This window comes from Rhynchophorus ferrugineus, unplaced genomic scaffold, assembly GCF_030347505.1.
Source record: "Rhynchophorus ferrugineus isolate W39M unplaced genomic scaffold, kcgeb_rfMv2 rfM9, whole genome shotgun sequence".
NCBI classification, from domain to species: domain Eukaryota; kingdom Metazoa; phylum Arthropoda; class Insecta; order Coleoptera; family Curculionidae; genus Rhynchophorus; species Rhynchophorus ferrugineus.
In genome coordinates, this window is record NW_027472588.1 from 38,357,343 (window position 1) to 38,379,290 (window position 21,948).

General features: G+C 34.1%; 4 protein-coding genes across 4 annotated transcripts; 2 read left to right on the forward strand and 2 right to left on the reverse strand.

Moving 5' to 3' along the window:
- Positions 1-50: 50 nt before the first annotated feature.
- JhI-21 (Juvenile hormone Inducible-21) lies at positions 51-10,346 on the forward strand. Its single transcript, XM_076414881.1, has 9 exons — positions 51-387; positions 2,194-2,422; positions 2,725-2,840; positions 5,661-5,786; positions 7,274-7,415; positions 9,259-9,382; positions 9,437-9,637; positions 9,698-9,959; positions 10,011-10,346. Exons 1-9 carry the CDS (start codon positions 255-257, stop codon positions 10,151-10,153), a joined length of 1,476 nt encoding a protein of 491 aa, XP_076270996.1. The 5' UTR covers positions 51-254; the 3' UTR covers positions 10,154-10,346.
- Positions 10,337-12,495, reverse strand: Ns2 (Nucleostemin 2). Its single transcript, XM_076414873.1, has 3 exons — positions 12,407-12,495; positions 11,429-12,347; positions 10,337-11,370 (listed from the first exon to the last, which is right to left on the reverse strand). Exons 2-3 carry the CDS (start codon positions 12,345-12,347, stop codon positions 10,397-10,399), a joined length of 1,893 nt encoding a protein of 630 aa, XP_076270988.1. The 5' UTR covers positions 12,407-12,495; the 3' UTR covers positions 10,337-10,396.
- Positions 12,496-13,852: 1,357 nt separating this feature from the next.
- RpS8 (Ribosomal protein S8) lies at positions 13,853-15,368 on the forward strand. Its single transcript, XM_076414913.1, has 4 exons — positions 13,853-13,992; positions 14,327-14,712; positions 14,880-15,009; positions 15,225-15,368. Exons 1-4 carry the CDS (start codon positions 13,989-13,991, stop codon positions 15,332-15,334), a joined length of 630 nt encoding a protein of 209 aa, XP_076271028.1. The 5' UTR covers positions 13,853-13,988; the 3' UTR covers positions 15,335-15,368.
- Positions 15,369-15,627: 259 nt separating this feature from the next.
- Positions 15,628-21,878, reverse strand: Karybeta3 (Karyopherin beta 3). The gene is made up of 11 exons (XM_076414840.1): positions 21,634-21,878; positions 21,005-21,316; positions 20,089-20,743; positions 19,814-20,025; positions 19,289-19,433; positions 18,957-19,232; positions 18,726-18,901; positions 17,393-17,576; positions 16,889-17,334; positions 16,210-16,828; positions 15,628-16,150 (listed from the first exon to the last, which is right to left on the reverse strand). The coding sequence occupies exons 1-11, from the start codon at positions 21,712-21,714 to the stop codon at positions 15,936-15,938; spliced, it is 3,321 nt and encodes a 1,106-aa protein (XP_076270955.1). The 5' UTR covers positions 21,715-21,878; the 3' UTR covers positions 15,628-15,935.
- Positions 21,879-21,948: the final 70 nt, after the last annotated feature.

Consider the following 21,948-nt stretch of genomic DNA (forward strand, 5'->3'; position numbering starts at 1 on the left):
TTAATCGATAACACGAAAAGAGGATGGTTATAGGACCATTGATGCAAATCACGGAATATGCGCACAGTTACTGTCACAGGCACGAAAATAAAAAGTAGTAAAACGACCAAACATGTTGCGAGTAGTTTGCGAACGTTTGTAGCGTGTAGATTGTCATCTTCGCGGATTTAGTACACATGGTATTGCGATAATCAGACCAACAATTGATAGACGCTATTGTTATTAAATTACAAATAAAATAACCCAGTTTTGGGATGGGTTCTTCGGTTAATATTTCGAATGTGGATACAGACAGCGGTAAAATATTACATGTGGACGAACCGGCCAAATTGAAAAGAAAAATAACGCTGTGGAACGGTGTTGCTTTGATTGTAGGCACTATAGTTGGTAAGTCGGAAATATTACGGTGATAGTAACCTGGTCGATTTTTTTATGTTGGATGCAAGAAAAATATTCTATTTTTAAAACAAAATGTGCAAAATAGGCGGCTAGTTAAAATATGCGTATTGCTTGTTATTCGATATGAACCTTTTGAAAAATAAAATATATTTAATGTCTTAAAAATGTTACGCTATACTCTAAATGTTGTTATCTGATTCTGGTACTATTTAAATATGGTCAAATTAGGGGACTGTGCACATTTCATCACTATTTACAAGCAACTTATTCCAGTTGCATTTTATGTGCGGTTAGATTCAAATGAAATTAGGATGATGTAATATCTAATTTTTTTAGAAATAGGGACTTATTTAACTAATTAATATAATATAATAATACTATAAATATAACAATATCAAAATAATTCCATTTTGAATTTTCAAAAATTCTGTATTATAGCATAAATCACAATTTTAGTTTTATAAAAGCAAACATATTAATTATAATTTTTTCAAATTTGTATAATAATATAAAACTTATTTTAAACATGTAAATATTATATAAGTAACTGAATGTTAGGTATTATTACGTTATTATGTTTTTACTTTTTGTTTAAAGTTATATTAATTAATTTTCATTACTTTATGTGGTTGACTTAACAGGTCAATCGAAAAGTCCCCGGCCTACCTACCTACCATTGTAAAACACATTTTTTGGCAAAATTAGCTTTTTTTATTCAATATAATTCCCTTCAAGGGTGATACACCGATTATAGTGACCCTCCAACTTTGCGATATACCTCGATAGGCCTCAGTTTCGGCGATCACCTCTTCATTCGACGAAAATTTCTTCCCAGTCAGCATTCTCTTGAAATCTGAGAACAGGAAATAGTCGCTGGGGGCCAGATCTGGAGAATACGATGGATGTGGAAGCAGTTCGAAGCCCAATTTATGGATTTTTGCCATCGTTTTCACTAACTTTTGACACGGTGCATTGTTTTGGTGAAGCAGCACTTTCTTTTTCTTAAATGCGGTCATTTTTCGGCGATTTCGTCCTTCAAACGGTCCAATAACGCTAAGTAATAGTCGCTGTTAATGGTCCTTCCTTTTTCAAGGTAGTCAATGAAAATTATTCCATGCGCATCCCAATATAAGCGTTTTCCCACGCTTTGGAGCTGGTTTATCGTCTGCAATCCACTCGGGTGACTGTCGATTGGACTTCGGAGTGAAATGATGGAACCATGTTTCATCCATTGTCACATATCGACGTAAAAACTCGGGTTTCTTACGCTTGATCATCTTCAAACACTGCTCCGAATCATCAACTCGTTGTTGTTTTTGTTCAAAAGTGCGCGGCACCCACTTTACATAGAGCTTTCTCATGCCTAAATATTCGTGAATGATATGATGTACACGTTCAGTTGATATCTTTAGAGTGTCTGCTATTCCATTCAATTTCAATGTACGGTCATTCAAAATCATTTTGTGGATTTTGTTAATGTTTTCGTCGGTATCAACCCCTTTTGGACGTCCACTGCGTTCACCGTCTTCGGTGCTCATTTCACCACGTCTAAATTTAGCATAGCAATCCTTGATGGTTGATTTTCCTGGGACAGTAATGATCCGACAGCTGTCAAATTTATACACGCAACTTTTGAAGGTTAGGGCGAACTAAAAAACATATGGATTTAATTCTAGTAGCGCCATCTATGTGCCAGGCTGGAGACTTTTCAGTTTTAATGATTTATTCGTATATTATCGTTAAAATTGTGTTAATGTGTGTGTGTATAATGTAAATTATATGTTTTTTTTTCAGGAAGCGGTATTTTTGTATCCCCTACAGGTGTATATGAGAGTAGTCGTTCAGTGGGTATCTCAATAGGTGTATGGTGCCTTTCGGGAATTTTTTCAATGTTGGGAGCTCTATGCTATGCAGAGCTCGGTACGTCAGTAACCCGATCTGGAGGCGACTATGCGTACATCTACGTCGCCTTCGGTCCTTTGGCGGGATTTTTGAGGCTTTGGGTTGCTCTTTTAATAATCAGGTATGTCGGACATTATATCGCACCCTAAAATACCCTGAGATTTCGATTTGATCTCATAAGTACTAGCCCCGTAGTACAGTATATTTCACTGTTGGTTATAATTCACTGATCAACTCATTTTGAAAAATACTCGTACTTCCCTACCCAATTAGCCGTTTTTTTCGCGTGATTGGGCGAGACTAAAAAAGCTTGTTAAAAGCTGTTACATTTAAAATAAGTTTTGAGCTTGCAGGAAGGAGAAGTAAATTGATTTTTGCCGAGTAAAGAAGGTGTAATAATAGCGTTTGTTTGTTTGTTATCAGGCCAACGACTCAAGCTATTGTGGCGATTACGTTTGCGGAATATGCGGTTAAACCGTTTTTTCCCGAATGTGCACCACCGGAAAATTCCATACGTCTTCTAGCTGCCGCATGCCTTTGTAAGTATGGTGAGCTGCGATCTGCGTGATGGCTTTTCTTGTGCTTCTGTCGATATCACGCTTCGATATGTGGCGTATCAAATGAATAATGACCGGCCCGTGTAATGGAATTATCCATAAATGCAATAGGCGTGTAACTTTTCTTTCACATTGTTTCTCCGTAGAAATTCCAAGTTTTAATGCATAAAAGTATGCGGATCGCCCTAAAATTATAATATTTATTATCTAATTAATGATGATGGGCATTGTCAATGACAAAAAAAGATGGAAGTAAATTAAAAGTAGAAGGAAATAATATTAAGAACTACACTGTGATAAAAAAAAAGTCGAGAGCGTACAGTCCGTTTAATAAAATAGTGATCTCGCGTCAAATTTATGACGTCAGAACGTTACAATGTTGCCGCATCAAATCAGTTTTGGCTTTGACTTAACAAAATTCTAATCTAAATAAAATAATGTTATCAAGTATAATAATTCTAATATTAAAGTACAGCTAATGCATATATTATCGTGTTTTTGTTCGAAGCATATTCGATACGTTCGTTTGACAACCAGCGGAATTTTTGCAGACAGCATTGTATCTGTCTTTAACTAAAGTAAAATTAGAAGGAAAATATTGTCCGATTTTAAAATGAATTTACAAATTGCGACAGACAATACAATCGACATCGTGATGGCGTTAGTTCGCTTTTATTTTGAATAGACTATATATTGCTAAATGCTGCTTGTAAGAATGCAAAATTTAAATCCGGAGCAAGTCTTACTTCTCATTTTATATTAGTTACAAAACAGATCGAATGTTGTCTGATCAGTAGGAACATGTAACCTAATGAGCTTATACAACTCGATTTAGGTTGGTATTGGTGAGCTATGTTGCCAAATGTCCGCAAGATTCTTAGAAGTTAGGCATGTCGGAAAAGATCGATATATCGAAATGAGAGTATCGAACTTTTAGTTGTAGAGTAAAATATATATATTAAAAACGTAGGGTTTTTTGAGAGTTCTGTTCTTCTCTACTTCTAGTAAAAATAATTACAGTTTATAAATTCGCCTGAACGTTGTTAATCAAACCTTAAATTTTATGCGGAAACATTATGACGTGCTGATGTCATATATTTTCATGGTGCATTTTAATTCTTTCATTGGACGGTAATAATGAATTACGAAAGAGAGAAATAGATATCCTAACAAAAATCAAGCAGAGAATAAAGTGTTGAGGCGAATAATGGGAAGTGACCAGGGAGAAATTACAGAGAATTAACAGGACGAGTACCAGCAGGAAATGGGGGAAACTAGGATTGAAATGGTTGAATGAAGTTGGAATCTCTTTGTTGGAGATAGGGATAGGAGATGAAGGAATAAAGAAGAACGCGTCAACAGGTGAAATGAAACATGGATAGAGAATATTCCCTTCCAGAATATAAAAAGCTCGAGTTCCTTAACTTCCTTTCCTTTTGGTCTTCGGACGCATTGTTTGTCTTCGACGGATAAATTACCATTTTAGAAAATTTGAGTAGAAAGGCAACCATGAATATATTCACAGCTAGGGGTAGAGAAATACCAACACTGTTCATAGTGCAGTAAAAAATTAAAAACCCCACTAAATGAATTTAAGCTGCAAAAGAACAAATTATATATACATCTATATCAGACTTTTACACACAGCTAAGTCCATATATAAATACAGCGAAAGAAAAGTTATACACTTATACCTAACTATCGCCAAATTCGTTCAATATTTTTGTTTCCTTCCAATCAAGTCAGGGAAATCTTCATTGTAATTTATTTTTCGTTATATTTTTTATCTAATTGGGCTCTATAACACCGCTATTAATTTATTAACATATTTCACAAGGCTTAATAGCTAATAAGCGTAGAGTAATAGAGAGACAACACAATGGGGGTCTCTGGAGAAAAGTTTTGCTTTGTCCAACATCCAGATAGGGCTAAATCGCCCATTCAAGTAATTTAAATAAAAAACAATTTAATTTTTGAAATAAATTTGATAAATAAAATTCAACGAGTTAAATAAATGAAATAAAATAAAAATGAATATGATCTGTAAAACTGTAAATTATGTATAAGATATAAATATAGTATAAAAATAAATATATCTATAAAATAGAAATATTATCATAATTTGTTTAGGCCATCAATTTAATAGGATCTATTAGAGTTCTGCCTTTTTGTTTTCTTATACTGAAAGCAAACGTCGAGTCTTTTTCTGTTAAAATTCTGTTTACCTGTTTTATTCAAAAGTATATGGTGCATATTATTTTTAACATTCTCTCTGGAAGATCATTAAATAGTGACCACAATTAAATGGTTTTAAATTTACGTTTTCCTAAAGATGCTTGACAAAAATTATGTTATATTAGCGACGTGGCAATATCGTGAGATAGCGAGCTAAAAAATAGCGACATCTACATGTTGGACGTCGCGAAATATTTACCCAAAATTCCCTATAAAGTGAAATCTCTATTTCTCTATGCAAATAACAAGCTGTTAAGACTGACAATTGAGGAAAATTAATTTTTAAAAAGCCTCTATGCTCAAACAATTACGAGATTAATTCTGTTTTATAATTGTCGACATTTAATGCTGGTCTCGATCATACGCCTCTATATTCCGAATTAATTTTCCTATTCAAGCTTGATTGCGAGTCCGCCCTGCGAGGGATATCGATTTAGTCTTGCAATTCGCCTAATTATTCTTTTCACGTCTCTCTTCTCCTCGATGTATGTCGTTCTGTATCTAGTCTTCGGACCATTTATCTCCGGCTTTGTTCTTCTTGTTTGCTAAAAGATAAATTGATTGTAGGTCTACTTACTGCCATTAATTGTCTCAGTACGAGATGGGCCATGACTATTCAGAGCGTATTCACGACCGCGAAATTGGTGGCTTTGGTCACTATAATCATCACGGGATTGTTCTATATTTTGACAGGTAATTAATCATCGTTCATGGTTACAATAAAGAGATATAGAATGCGATCTCCCGCGTATCAAGTTGTAATCGGATGTTGTGCGTCTTGACCGTCAGAGGGCGTGCCAAGGGGGAAATTAAAAATAAATTTTAATAAAATGTTTTATTTAAATATCGGTTATCATTTGTATAAAAACATTTTCGAAATACATAAAAATCTTATTTTCTAATTGTACATTGTTATTGTTTTAAATATAATAAACTGAGAAATATTTTTTTTCAAAATATAGTTGAAAATATAAGGTTTAAATTTAATATAAGAATTACATATTGGAATTTTGATTATAAAACTTTCTTTCTTATATGTATGTAATTGGAAACTACACATAACAGGTCAATTGAAAAGTCCCCAGCCTACTACAGTAAAACACATTTATTTTGGAAGAATTAGTTTTTTTTATTCAACATAATTCCCTTCAAGAGTGATACACTGATTATAGCGACCCTCCAATTTTTAGATACCATTTTTGTATTACGATTTGTCCTTTGCTTCAAAATAAGCCACAGTTTTGGCGATCACCTCTTCATTCAACGAAAATTTCTTCCCAACGATTTTTTTGAGATTTGAGAACAGGAAATAGTCGCTGGGGGCCAGATCTGGAGAATACGGTGGATGAGGAAGCAATTCGAAGCCCTATTTATGGATTTTTGCCATCGTTTTCACTGACTTGTGACATGATGCATTGTCTTGGTGAAGCAGCACTTTCTTTTTTTTCAAATGCGGCCATTTTTCGACGATTTCATCCTTCAAACGGTCCAATAACGCTATGTAATAGTCGCTGTTAATGGTCCTTCCTTTTTCAAGGTAGTCAATGAAAATTATTATATGCGTATCCTAGAATATAGACGCCATAACCTTGCCAGGCGACTGTTGCGTTTTCCCGCGCCTTGGAGCGGTTTCATCGTGTGCAGTCCATTCGGATGACTGTCGATTGGACTTCGAAGTGAAATGATGGGGCGATGTTTCATCCATTGTCACATATCGACGCAAAAACTCACGCGGCACCTACTTTGCACAGATCTTTCTCATACCCAAATATTCGTGAATTATATGATGTACACGTTCAGTTGATATCTTTAGAGTGTCTGCTATTTCATTCAATTTCAATTTATGGTCATTCAAAATCATTTCTATTCTGAACCCGAAGCGACATCAGCAAAAAGCCGTTTGGTTCTAGCTGGTCGTCTTGGATAGAATGCTGTGTGATGCGTCAGAACAAGTAAGCGATTCACTACAAGCCGGTAAACCAAAAGTAAAATTTAATGCAGCGATATTGCCACGTTCTAACGTCAAAAATTTTATTGACGTGTATTGGTTCGGCCCTCTAGTGTTTAAGACGCACAACCAGAACATGGCTACGGCTCTGCCCATATAAGTACCCGTTCTATATCTCTATGTTTTGTAAATTAACGTAACCAATATAATTTTAAGCTTTGTTTGAACATAGGCCATACGGAAAATTTCTCGAACGCTTTCGAGGGTAAATACGAACCGGCGGACTTGGCTTTGAGCTTTTACTGGGGCCTGTTCGCATTTGGTGGCTGGAACTATTTGAATTTCGTCACCGAGGAACTTCAGGACCCTTTCAGGTAAATGTTTTACGGTTGATTTTTTTATTAATTAAATACTAATGTATACGTTATTCCTGAGTATAAGTTATTCCTCGGAGATAAAAGGAATGTTCTGGAAGGTTTGAATTAAACATAAACGCGAACGGCGAGCGAAAAGGATTTGCTGGACTCGGCATTGAATAACTGCCGAATAAATTTCACGTTTGATTACCTTTGTTAAGGATTCTCAGGATCCTGTTATATTGGGATCCGTAAAATCCGAACGGATATGTTTTAAAGAAATCAAGCTAATTTTTAAAAGGTTTAGTGTAAAGTGAATGTATGTGAGCGGTAAAAATAACTGGTACTATAATAATTGCTAAGTCGTTTACTAAAGCTTTCTCAGATATAAAAATGTTGGAGTTTATTTAAAACTATCTCTGTGAGAGGTATTATCAACAATCAAATACAACAATAAATCTTCAACAGTTCCGTGGAAAATTGAAATTTTGCCAACAACAACGGCTGAATTTGAGCGTACTAGTGCTCACCCTGTGGTCGAAATTAAACCACAATGTATCAAATTAATGATGTTTCTCTCATAATAGATAATAATAGAATGAAAGGACTAATTTAAAAATGACTTGCCACTAAAACTTGTTTTCACAGTCTTTTCAATATAAGACCAGAAATGTATTTGATATATACCATTAATTAAAATAATAAATGCTCGTATATTAAAATATATGCAAACTATCTCAATAACTAACACACTGATATTTTTTAAATTGCATTTAATTAAATCTAATTTCCATTAACTTTCAATAATCAACAAAGTATTAATAAGTGTAAATTACTACGCCACTGAACATTATAATAAAGTATCATAAGTAAGATTATTTTCAGAACTGTAACAACTTCTGAGCATCAAATATTATATACATGATCTTTCTTTACTTTTATGTAATAGACATAAGTATGGAATAATAAATAAAGTAACACATGTTTGTATATTAAAACATAGAATATATAAGCAAATAAATTTGATATTTGACTTTAGCATGTATATTAAAACAATAGCGAACACAATTAGGTAATTTAACCAATTTTCATTCACTTTCAATAATCTACAAAATATTAATTAATTTCTTCTATTTGTCCCATGTGTTCCATCTATGCCAATTATGTAGTTAGTTTCATTTTATATCCTGCATATTTTTACTTCATTTATGTAAGCATATAGTCCTTATTTTTTATCTATATTTCTCTCCTAAAATTTATATTACAAAAACATTAAATACACCAGACTGATTAAAGAATAATTTATTTACCTAAATTTTTAAGTAAAATTACGTTGTTCTTTGCTTATTTAAAAAACAAGCATTCACATTATTTTAAGGAACACTATCCTTTATTTTATAAATTAAAAAACTACTTATCCCCAGCGAGATTCCATCATAGTACGTTATTGTCAGCGAGCATGTACTAGGTTTGTTTATATATTTTGTGTCAACGATCTGACAGCTATTCCAGCTTGCTTGATTTGGGCATTTTTCGTTTTATTGGAAAATTTGTAGCGCATAAAATATCAAACCAAAAATTATTTCCCGATATAAACATTAACCGTGTGCCAAATTTCACGCGTCCAGGTGCCCCCATTTTCTTCAAAAACGAAGGAAACACTAAGATATGCTTGATTGTCTTGGAAACCTCCGTTTATTAGATCTGGGAAAAAGTTTGTGGCGTTTTTAATAAGATTTTGCTGATTTTCTCATGCTATTTTTATTCATTTTTAGGAGTCTACCCCGTTTTATTTATTATTTTATTTAAAGTGACAGTGTTTTAATTCCATTGATAATTAATATAACTAACTTTTTTTTAGAAATCTACCAAGAGCTATATGGATAGCACTTCCACTGGTGACCATTATTTATGTATTGGCCAACGTCGCTTATTTCTCCATATTATCGGGCGTTGAGATGGAAAGTTCATACGCAGTTGCATTGGTAAATATTTAGTAATAAAAATAAGACAGATTAAATAGTTTTGTTATTTTATAGACGTTCGGTTTGAAAGCTTACGGCAGTTTAGCTTGGTTGGTTTCAATTTTCGTTGCACTATCTTGTTTTGGAGGCGTCAACGGTATCCTGTTCACTTCATCGAGGTTATTCCTTACGGGTTCGCAGGAGAAACATTTGCCAGAATTGTTCTCCTTTATACATGTTAAGCGAAATACACCTATTCCTAGTTTGATATTCACCGTGAGTATAAAAGTATAATAGCGTCATAAATATGTTTATGTGATAATGCATTTGTTTTAGTGTGTTACGTCCTTGGCTATGTTGTTGATAAGCGACGTCAAACAACTAATCAACTATTATAGTCAGATTTTGTGGTTTTCGGTCGCCGCTAGTATAGCGGGAATGTTAATTTTACGTTACAAACAACCGGATTCGCCGAGGCCCATTCGAGTGAATTCTGTGATCCCTATTCTCTTCTTAATAGCTTGTGTATTCTTAGTGATATTCCCTATACCATCCAACCCGAAGAATACATTAGTTGGAGTGATGATTACATTGTCGGGTAGGTCTATTCTTAACATACACGGTGTCTTATTAAATATATGCTTTCCAGGTGTGCCAGTGTATTATCTATGTGTTAAATGGGACCACAAGCCTGCTAGATATACGCACGTTGCGGAATCCATTACTCGTGTTCTACAACGACTTTTGGAACTTACCACCCAAGAAACGACCCAACGGCTGTCTGATAAATAAACTCTCTTGAATACAACTTATTTATTTGTTATTTATATAAGGATTTTTTATACTTTTATTTATTTTATAAAAATCTACACTGTTACAACTATATATACACTTATATATTTTTCTTTAAGGCGCGACACTCAGTTTTATATTACCTGAAATTTTGACCAAATATACAATTAAAATATATATACATACATAAGCATATTGGAATTTTATTTAGACAAAAAAAAAACACTATTACAACATAATATCCTATTTTGTAATTGCTTTCTTTTTCCTGTTTCTGTTCTTTACATTCGTCACCTCATAAAAGTTGCTGCCAATTTTCTTTCTTTTTTGTGCGCGTTCCAATGCCCTCCTTTGTTTACTAGTCATTGATGATTTACTCTTAATTTCTTCTTTGTGTTTGCCTCTTTTTCCTTTCTCCATATCCTCTACTTGGAAGTCGCCACTAGCAGATACGGCATACTCAATTTCATCCATATCTGAATAAAAGTTACTAATATCCGATGAACTATCAGAATCGTCATTATCAGATATTGTAGATTCTGCTGTTTCCATATCTGTTGTATTTTCGTCGCCTTTAACTTCTGTATCTGTTATGTCTTGAGGAGGTTCTAATTCCTGAACGTCATCGCCTTCATATGTTAATCCTACCTTTATTTTTCGGAAATCTTGAACTACTGTTATATTATTATCTTTGTCATCTTCTTTTGGGCCTTGTAAGCCTGTTTCAAATCCTGGAGGACATACGAAAAATGGGAGTTTTCCTCTTTGCCAATCGTTTAGAATCATTTTTGCGACACTGGTTATATCAGGCTCACCGCCTTTTAAAAGTCTGCCACTTCTGCGAGCCATTTTCTCCAGAAAGTCAATAGGATTAGTCCAGTCTTCGATTTTATAAGTTTTTACTATGTACTCTTTCTTCACCCTTTCCAATACAGCCCCAATATAATCTTCAGGGTTATTTACTAGTTCTACACGTACAACTCCTTTTAAGACTTTCTCAGTATCTGTTTCTGCGGAAGGATATACTACTCCCGGGCAATCTATCAAATAAATTCTTCTCATTAATGTAATGTACTGCCACACTTTTGTTTCTCCGGCAATTGGTGCAACCTTGCATACTTTTTTACTTCTAAGAGTATTTATGATGGACGACTTGCCAACATTAGGGTAACCAATAAAACCAACAGATATTTGTTTCTTATCTATGTGTAGTTTTGCTGCAAATTAAAACAGTATTGTTAGAAAATAAATACAATATTGTCTGTTAAAACTTACCGAACTGTCTCAGTAAGTTTATCAATGATCCTTTACCAAATGGGTGAGTTATACTTGCATGAAAAGCAACTGTTGGATACTCTTTACTTAAAATGGCAACCCATCTTTGTGTTACCCATGTGGGCACCAGATCAACTTTATTTAAAATGAAAATCAAATGCTTGTGTGGCTTTTCTGTTTTCAAATATTTCTCTAGGTATTCTGATCTTGTTCCCATTGGATCTCTAGCATCTAAAGTTTGTAGCAAAACATCTGAACTATCTATCACCTTGTACAACTCATTCCAAATCCTTTTGGATTGTCCCGCACCCATTACCCAATCTCTGGGTAAATCCTTTACACCTTCATTATCTTTAACTATGTTTGAATCTTTTTCATTACTGTAACTTTGTTCTTTCTCATTGACAAGACTTGATAATTCTTCTAGTCCTTTTACACTCAAATTGGGCCTTTTCCTACTTTTCTTGGGTCCAAAAACACTTTCAAAACTTTCTGTGTCAAGTAAATGGACACGAGCATATTTCCCTTTTTCATTTAATAGAGTCACTGGCAATGTTGTTGGTTTCATTACAACTTGATATGGATTCTTTAAAGCTGATCCCAACTCAGTCTGAAATTTTTGCAATGCATTTTGCGATATGATGCGACTGTTTCCAAACCACTTTTGATTAGGTTCAACCCTAGCTTGTGTACCCGAGGGTAGTTTTCCCTGGAACGGTGCTGGTGTTAAAATATTGCCTTTTTTGTCACGTTTCGCTTTAAAATTTCTATACATTTGCAATCTTTTTATTGTCCCTTTAGTCCTTGGCTTTGCTACGCCCTTTAAACCATCCGTGGGCCTCTCGGGGTTCATAGAATGACCAGACCTATTAAAACCCTGTTTTCGGGGCGCTCCCCCGGTTGATCTTACTTTTGGCATCTTAAAATATCTCAATTCATACAATATTTATATATTCTATAAGTAACATGCAATGATACCTTAAAGCTATTATTTTTTATAGAATAACAACAAACATGCGTAAATTCGTAGGTTAAGGGTTATATTTTGAAGTTAGGTTAGAGCTAAGAGCTAATTAAGGAATGGAAAGTATCGAAATAGTAGAAGATATTCTAACTTTCGATAGTTAAAAAGTATCTGAATGAGAGTAGTAATTACTGTTTCAAAGAAATGGAAAGTTTTGGGCAGCAGCAGTTAAGATTTTTAATTTTACTTTGTGTTGGTAAATAACCAACAGAATAATGATCCAACATATTTTTTATTATATACTAATGTATTTGGAAAGTACGGGTTATATTCACATACATTTTGAAAACATTAAAACTTGAAAATATAAAAGATACTCTAATGTATATAAACAACAAAGGAGTGTATAAATAATAATTGTCATATAGACTTTTTTTTATTAAATACGTTTTGTTTATCTACTGAGAATGACAAAATGAGCGTTATGAAATTAATAATAAATAAGGTTTTCAAATACTGCCTTACGTTTCTGCAATACCCGGCGTAGTTGATTTTTTTATTCTGGCTATTTTTTTATCAAAATTATTCGGAAGGTCTATTTTCCTCATCAATATTTTTTTCTTGATAGATAACAGAAATATTATTTCTTTTGTCAAAATGGCACCTTATTTATGGTAAATTTTTGAATGAGTCAGCATAATTTATAACGATAAATTATGCTTTTTATTCTGATATCTAAAAATGTAGATTTTCAGTATATGGCTTTGCTCTCTAAAACAGTTGTGTGTTCTATTCATGACATCAGTCAATGCGATAAAATTAGGTAGCCAAAAATATTTTACCAAAGAAGATTCCACATTTAAGAGGCTTGAAGAAACATCCAAAGAGCCTTGTGTCTATCAGAAACATTACCTACATAGTTTAACGTTACTAAATTCTATTAAAATACAAAGCTATATATTTAATTTATTCTTTTACACTAGCTATATTAATAATTTGCTTCTACTAAAGTATTTTACTATTTACCAATAAAAACTGGTTTATTCCTATTAAAATACACACATATATATATATATTTATTTAAAGGATAATACATGAGACAAAAGAATGAAAACATTGAGACTAATATCGAAAAAATTATTCGAATTATTTCATTCGATAATAAAAAACAACTTGATAAACATTTGATCTTTTTTGATATAAGGATTTCGATATAATTATACCAATCGATAATACAAACCATATAATTCTATTTGAATTTAGGTCAATAGACAGTGTTGCCATATTAGTAATAGATTGAATAGCATGGATAATTTGAGTTTTTTGGAACTATTATAATTAAAAGCAATATTAATGACCGACGGTAAAGCTATCTAATTAATTCCATATTAATATTTTAATTCAGTTGCTGTGTAAATGTCGGAATTATTTTTTGCGAAATCACAACATTATTTTTTTCAGAAAGATTTTTGACAGTTGTATACATCTGGCAAAATTGAGGGTCTTTTGATCTAGAAGGTTACTATGGATTGGTAGTGCCGAAGTTATGTGGTAACGTCAGTTGTCAAGTTCTTTCTTTTTCAATAACAAGTTGCAATGGGTGAGTATGTAGCTTGAGATATTTTAAAATAAATAATCATCCAGTTAAGTATTAAGGTTTTTTTCAAAGACAATTTACATTTTTAATTCAAATTGCTTCTTGTATTTATTCATAGCAATATTTTTTGCTGCTTTGTGTTATATTTAAGAAACTTTCAAATTTGATTTTCAATAAGTGTGATTCTTTCTAAGTTGATATATATGATGATTATTATGTTTTTGAGCCGATGTGTTGTGCTGACGACCTCAATATCCCACAGCGATCTGATGTTTATTTTTAATTCACATAGTGAGGTCATGTTTTGATATTGTTTGTTAAATATTTTTATTTTTAGGTATCAGTAGAGACCATTGGCATAAGCGGAGGGCTACTGGAGGTAAAAGGAAGCCCCTCCGCAAGAAGAGGAAGTTCGAATTAGGTCGCCCTGCTGCTAATACAAAGCTTTCAGGGAATCGCCGAATTCATTATGTGAGAACAAGAGGTGGTAACCTTAAATATAGGGCCTTAAGGCTGGACAGTGGAAATTGGGCCTGGGGTAGTGAAGGAATTGCCCGTAAAAGCCGTATTATTGATGTAGTTTACAATGCAAGTAACAATGAGTTGGTTCGTACCAAGACCTTGGTAAAAAATGCCATTGTTGTTATTGATGCTACACCTTTCAGACAGTGGTATGAAGGGCATTATATCCTTCCTTTAGGTCGCAAGAAGGGTGCAAAATTGGTGAGTCTGTGTATTGCTTTAATTGTTTTGTTATGATACATATGATGATACAAGCGTGTCATATGAATTTTGACTTGATTATTAATTCCAGCTGAATTGTTTGTTAGATAGTTAGTTAGGTGTTTAATTTTATATGGAGTAAAATGTTACATTGATATATATTTCAGACTCCAGAGGAAGATGCTCTATTTAATAAACAAAGGAGCAAGAAAGTTCAGAAAAAATATGATACCAGGCAGAAAACATCAAAAGTAGAGCCAGCTATTGAAGAACAGTTCCACACAGGAAGATTATTAGGTAAGTCAATATATATATAATAGGATTGGGTAGTAGTTTGGTAATATCATAATGATGAAGAAAATTGAGCGAGATCATATTAATATGGATCACTTGTTTTAAGTCTTTCATAATGTTCAGTGATAAGCTTGTCATAGTTACTCTGATACATATAATTGTTTATGAGAATTTTGTGGTTATTTTACTTTCAGATTTTAATTTTGTTCTTGTTTTAGCGTGTATTTCATCCAGACCTGGACAGTGTGGCCGTTCTGATGGATACATTTTAGAAGGCAAAGAATTAGAATTCTATATGAAGAAAATAAAATCTAAGAAAGCCAAGTAAAACATAAGATATACTAATTAAACTTGTATATTAAGTTTTGTGTTTTTTTTATTATACCTTATGTCGTCATATGTGTTAATACAAAATAGTATTTTGATGTTTTTTTGAGTTTAAGTTTTAATACCAAATTAGCTTAATTACCAAACTAATTGGGTTGATGTCTTATCAGGAAGGATATTTGATGAGAGCTAGGGATGGGTATGAGACAGGAAAATAATTATCTAAAAATATTCTACCAGGAAGGATACTTGACGAGAGCTAGGGGTGGGTATGAGACAGATAAAATAAGTATCTAAAAATATAAAGGAAACTTTATTCGAATTATATTGAATAAATTTAGTTAAATGTTAACAAAGTAGTTATGATAAAAATAGTCGTCAAAACAAGACATTCTGAAAGTAATTAAAATATCACATGCAATCCAGAGTTAATAATTCTATGTACATATTAATAAATACCATGGAAAGGTAATGTTTTACCTTATAAAATATATGGGATATAAATCCAGAAACAGAACTGAACAATAATGTGATATAAAAATAATAGCTATTTATAAACGTTTAATTTTAAGATAAAAACACAATAAATAGGACTTGCTTTACTAAGGCGTAGGGGTATGTAGGGCTACATGGAGAGCCTGCTGCAGTTCGGGTGCCAACGATTCTACAACCGACTGGAAAAACGATTCGTTCGATTGGACTTGCCGTACGATATTGAGCATCCTCGATCCCTCGGGAGATTTGGCCTCTATGGCGTCCCTATGGAAAGCTTCCGCTATGATGTGTATTATTCTGGGTATGAACGAGTTATTCGGTCCTGAAATTAACAAAGAAGAAATTAAACCTGTAAAAGGTGACGGAAGACGATCTACTCACCGATCACGCCTTGATGATTCTGTTCGATAAGGTCGCACATATATCCGTACACGTGGACCGCTTCGTCCGCGTCTTCGACCACCGGCAACCAAGAGAACCATACAGGGATCAACTCGTTTAAGTTGATTTGAGAACTGTTGTATTTCATGATCTTGGTGACGGCAGATATGGTGTTTTCGGTAGCGTTAATATTCTTGGTATCTTTCGATTCGGGATCGTTGATGACCTCCACTAGCGAGGGTACGATTTTTGCTAATTCTCCCGCGAATTGTTCGCCTCCAAACTGAGCCAACACTCCCCAACCGTACGCAGCGGCTTGTCGCACTTCGCAGCTCTTGTCCCTTATGTAAACCGCCAACGGCTCCAGGAAATACATTTGATATTTGGAACAGGCGGGGCCGGTAAATTCGATGACGTCGTCGAAGACGCAAATACCCCATTGTCTATCTGCCCAGGTCCGATTCGGCGCTAGGAGATTAATAAAATGATTCATGATCTGATCAAAGAACGGTATGAAATTCTCTCTGTAAACTTCAAATAATGAATGTATCAGATCGGCGACTTTGGTCAATATATAGATATCATCAGATTCCTCGTCTTCTAGTTGCTCTTGTACTTCCTGAAAGCGATTTCGTCATTTAATCATCGAAATGCAATTACGCGTCTGTTTTTTACGTACCTCATCGTAGTCCTCGTCCAGATGTTTTTTATGCCGATCAACAGCCCTCTCAAAGTGTTCGGTCATTAGTTTGTCGATGATCTTTAATATTTCAGTCATATATTCTTGGTTCAAGTATGATGATCCTAATTTTTGAATACATCGCGCTAAACTGTCCAACATTATCAGGAGGACCTCGTTCTCAGGTTCCGTACTAATAGCCCTGAGCAATTCGGGACAAATGAATTGCCACATGTCGTTAACGAAAGCAGGTCCTTTGCAGATCACGCACTCTAGCAGCCAAGGTAACGATTCGGCCGCTGCGTTGCGTACCCCGTCGTGGAAATAGAACTTGAGCATTGGCACCATAAGTTTGACCGTCTCTTCGGCGTACGGGGCGAAGCCATCTTTCAGTTCGCGAGCATAGCACACCAACATCATACAAGCCGACGCCTTATCTTCTAAGCCTGCAATAAATATCCGTTGCGTTAAACCGTCGGTGATCAGTAATCGTGCAAAACGTACCTGCGGTTCGAATTCCGAAGTTTTTCTGCTCGCCCAAAGAAACGAATTGCCAGTCGTCGTCTTGACCTTCGATACCCGCCATCTCATCGCTGTCGAGTAGAGCGACGTCGGGTTTCATTGCTGCCGTTTTCATAACAGGACCCATGACCAATGGTAAATATGGTTCAAAATTTTTACCTAAAACCTGTGACAACCTCAATTAAAGAATGCCTTGCTTAATATAGAGTAGGCTGCGTAAAATTGAGACACTGACAGTGTGTTGTTTTAATAACTTGTTTGACATTTGATTAAACGAAATGTTATCCACCTTTTTTGATCGATTAAGATTTAACCTTTCCGTGACCGAGTGGGGTATATGGGGCAAATATTTTTTTGTTTTATTTTCCCCACCAGATAACCCTAGAAAATACATTACTATGCCCATTTTTAAACAAATAATTGAATTTAGTTAAAATGTACCATGAAAAACTGAATTTAACTAAGTGGGTATTAAGTACATTCGTTTCCCCGTACGGCCTACGCGCGATGCATGTCTCATCGTGAGACATGGAGAATATTCATGTGGTTGGTCAACTAGAAGATGACCATTTGATATTTTTATGGATATTATTGATATGGCTGCACTCAATGCCTAAATCATATATACTAAATATTTTCCGGATTGGGAATGTAATGACCGAAATAGACGACGAATTTATTTTACAAAAAAAAAGAACTTGCACTCCCAAACGTTCTAAACAAGAAACAAAATAGCAATAATTTTTTACAAAACTGTAACAACTGCAACATATTTATTACTTGCGAACAGCAATGTCACGATTCAAAAAAATCCTGCTAGAGATATTCAACATTTTAAAAATCGTGCATGCAGCTTTTGTGCCAGATCACGGGATAGAAACACTAAAATATCGTGCAGTACATTTGCAACGTCCACCGACACGAAACTATAACATTTTTATGCCCTGACTGTATAAAATGAAAATATTTTTTAACAGTTGTTCAAATTATTAGTGTTTTATTTTATAACTTTGCAAAAAGTCATGCATAATTTACAGAAGTTATCCAAGTGTTACAGTGGGGTCAGGTTACAGTTACCCCACACGGTCTGAAATGTAATTTTTGTAGCAAGGTTCCAGAAAGGTTAAAGTGTTCCCAATTTACACATACATTAGTGATTTTAAATTGTTTCGATGAACATGTCGCTACAGACTTCAAACTAATTTGATTATATTATTCGACCATTGTCAGGAGAGATTTGTTGTACTTATGTGTAGATAAATTAACGTAAATTGATAATGAAATTACAGGCTATCAAATGGAAACTGTCACTTACTTTACATATTCTAGACCATGCTGATATCAAATAGCTAGTCTGTGGATCATCGTCTGGCAATTCTATCCCATTTCCATGTGTTTTTAAAAGCATGTCCATAACCTGAGTAGCGTCAGCGCTAAACTTCTCAGGGCCTACCGCTATACCAATTAATGTTACACATTCGATTGTTTTACCTACAAAACAAGTAATCAGTATCCCTATTTTAAATCACAGATATGCTCGATTCACCTCTCAACAGTTTGTATTCTTCTTTGTTAGAGTTTTCGATGATATATTTTAGGCAAGGCATTAGCCTATCATAATATGCGATAAATTCGTTTTCGGCTGTGTCCGCAACACTGGCGATGGTCGTAACGACCTGTTCTAGAACTAGCTTGGTTCCCTTTTCTACTAATTCCTTTACTTTAGATGTAAGAATTCCCTCCAATTTGGCCATCAGAGGGTCTAAATAGGGAGTTAATATGTATTTTGGACAATCTTCAGCAAAATTTACTAAAGCAGCGCCTGAAACAAAGTCGGTTCAGTAGGAATAAAAAAAAAACGGGCTTACGCGAACATACCAGCGTGAGCTTGAACTCTTGGATTTGCATTATCGTCTAACAGCATTAAGAGACCTGGGACTACATTTTCATGGAATTTCTTCTCGAAAACTGGGGCGAAATCAGTTGACATCTGACCAATTGCATTGCACGCCGCATATCGTACCTAAAGATTGATGTGTATAGGGTTGCCGTCCATAATTATAGCATATCATAATTTATTTTTGGTAAAAATAAAGTGGAAAGTATTTTTAAGTAAATTTTGTATATATGGTTACTGAACTCTCCATTGATACACAATAAGTAAAAACATAGCACACATAGGATTAAACATAAATAAATGTTATATGTCAGAAGCGACATGTGATTCTGGTCCATCTTTTATTTGTATTACCGTTAATTTTGATTGAGGTTAGCTTCGAAGCATTCAAAGCACAACAAACAAAATTGTTATGCATTTATCAAGGATTAATAATATTAAATACTGATATAAATCAAGATTATAATTATTATATTAGTGTTATATTTAGTATGAAACAGACTTACTCTAGGATGTGGATCTTGTAGATAGCGCAAAACACCATCCATGACACCACTCACGCCATTCATTATCTGAGTTAACATAGATTCCATGTGTTTATGACAACCTTCACCAATTGCACTGATGGCCATTAAAGCAGCATGCCTCTGCTTCCAATCAGGATGATTCAACATTCTGGGTATATTATTGGTTACCAGAGGAAGGATAACTTTGCCACCTATTAGAAACAAATAATCGGGGAGAATTTTGATAATGAAACTGTTATATTTGCGAATATTACCTAAGCCACAAGCTAAACGATCTAAAGCCGCCTCAGCCACAACATTATTGCAATCATTATCTTCATCTAGTAATTCATCACATTCAGCCCAGTTTTCTTCTTCCTCCAAGTCTGCCATGAATAGTAAAATTAAAGGCACTAGCTCTCCCATATATTTGGAAGCATTTTTTCTAACCATTGCTGGTGCCATTTCAGCCAAGGTTACCATTACTTCTAGAGCAAGTGTTCTCCAGCTGTCTAATGAACTGGAATCGCTGAATAACTTCATACACATATCATAGATATTTAATAGCTGAGGTCTTAAATACTTAGGTGTATTTTCAGCTAAATCAATTAGAACCTTTAATAGAGTATCATCATCTTGATGTTGAATACTCTCAGCAATAACCATTAGCATGGGACCAAGTAGATCAGCAAAGTGTTTCAAAATTTGTGTTTCCTTATCATTAATTAGTATAAAAGCACCTATGGCTCGTACTGCTTGGAATCTAACTTCATATTCTGCACTGGATTGAAGGCTCTGCATTAACATTTGCTTAATAAGATCCAAATAATTATTTTGCTGGTTTCCAAATACTCCTGGCACACTGGTGAACATTGCCAGAGCAGCTTCTTTAAGTACAGGATTTGGATCATTAGCATACCGAAACAAAAACTACAGCAAATAAAATTGAAATTAATAATATTAAATAAGACCGTGGTTTAAATATCTATTACTACTTTCTACTGCACTATAACATAATCTCTAAAAACTGTAACAAGGTGGCCACTATATCTAAATTTTACCTTGAACAATGATAAAAAAAAAAGTTGAATGTACTCAAATAGCTTTTTAAAGAATGTGAGTCATGCCTTGTTAACTGGGCTGTATTATTTGTACAATTTTAACAATTTATTACAATCAAAAATATCTCACCTGCAAAAATTCTGGCCATTGATTGTTGCCTTCTTCATCTATTAAATTCCTAGCCATCTCTGCAGCCACTTCACAAACCTTGTGGCGCAATTGTTCAGTTTGCACTTGCTGTACTGCTAACAGCACTTGCTCTTTCAACTGAGCTTGGCTTTCTGGTGGTAGTTTAGGATAAAAATCCATAAATTCGTTTGAGAAAACTCTTCTGAGAAGAACTGCCGAGATCTGTCTAGCATCTTCAGCCAAGTTCCCATTACGTATTGCTCCAAGCAAATGACTTACTTTGCCTTCTACAGAAATATTTGAGTATGCTTCCTATGTAAATAGAAATTTATATATATATATTAGTGGAAAAAATTTTGGCGCCATTTCAGAACAAGTCAAATGTATTTTGAGCAAAGTTTTTCCAAATAGATAATCATAATACACATTTGGAAGAGAAATTTTATATACTGCATATGCTTATAGCTTAATAAGTATTGATGTTCATTTGGCTTTTTTTAAGACACGCGTTGACACCGCATACACGTTGCGAAAGGACAAAAGTGTGCTTAATAATTTGCAGTACCTGTAAGTTGCTTTGAACTCTCTAATCACAAAACGGAAACTACATATACAAATTAAATACTTACTTCTGCTTGTGTTCTTATATTATTATCCGTGGATAAAAGGCTGGTCAATATTTGATAAAACTGTTCTTGATCGGCGGCCATGGCGCCTTGTACTTGAAAAGACCGATTTGACAAGTTCGTCAGTACACCAACATAAAATGTGGACAGAACCTCAGGTTATTTTCTGCACACCAACTTCGAAAATGAAAGGGAGTCTTTATATAAGACAAAAAATATGATTACAAGAAATACATATATAACAATAAACATTACTGCACAAATATATGATTTTGTTTGAAAGAAAATTTGAAAGTTTATATTTTGTTTCTTTTCTTC

Excerpts from the sequence above, each read along its gene's own strand:
- JhI-21 (XM_076414881.1), top strand. The coding sequence starts at position 255 with ATGGGTTCTTCGGTTAATATTTCGAATGTGGATACAGACAGCGGTAAA. Across the intron at positions 2,423-2,724 it reads GTTGCTCTTTTAATAATCAG|GCCAACGACTCAAGCTATTG; the intron begins GTATGTCGGACA and ends GTTTGTTATCAG. Across the intron at positions 2,841-5,660 it reads TCTAGCTGCCGCATGCCTTT|GTCTACTTACTGCCATTAAT; the intron begins GTAAGTATGGTG and ends AATTGATTGTAG.
- Ns2 (XM_076414873.1), bottom strand. The coding sequence starts at position 12,347 with ATGCCAAAAGTAAGATCAACCGGGGGAGCGCCCCGAAAACAGGGTTTT. Across the intron at positions 11,371-11,428 it reads AAACTTACTGAGACAGTTCG|CAAAACTACACATAGATAAG; the intron begins GTAAGTTTTAAC and ends TTTAATTTGCAG.
- RpS8 (XM_076414913.1), top strand. Across the intron at positions 14,713-14,879 it reads GCAAGAAGGGTGCAAAATTG|ACTCCAGAGGAAGATGCTCT; the intron begins GTGAGTCTGTGT and ends TATATATTTCAG. Across the intron at positions 15,010-15,224 it reads CCACACAGGAAGATTATTAG|CGTGTATTTCATCCAGACCT; the intron begins GTAAGTCAATAT and ends TTCTTGTTTTAG.
- Karybeta3 (XM_076414840.1), bottom strand. The coding sequence starts at position 21,714 with ATGGCCGCCGATCAAGAACAGTTTTATCAAATATTGACCAGCCTTTTA. Across the intron at positions 21,317-21,633 it reads ATATAAGAACACAAGCAGAA|GAAGCATACTCAAATATTTC; the intron begins GTAAGTATTTAA and ends CTATTTACATAG. Across the intron at positions 17,577-18,725 it reads CATGGTCTAGAATATGTAAA|GTTTTAGGTAAAAATTTTGA; the intron begins GTAAGTGACAGT and ends AGGTTGTCACAG.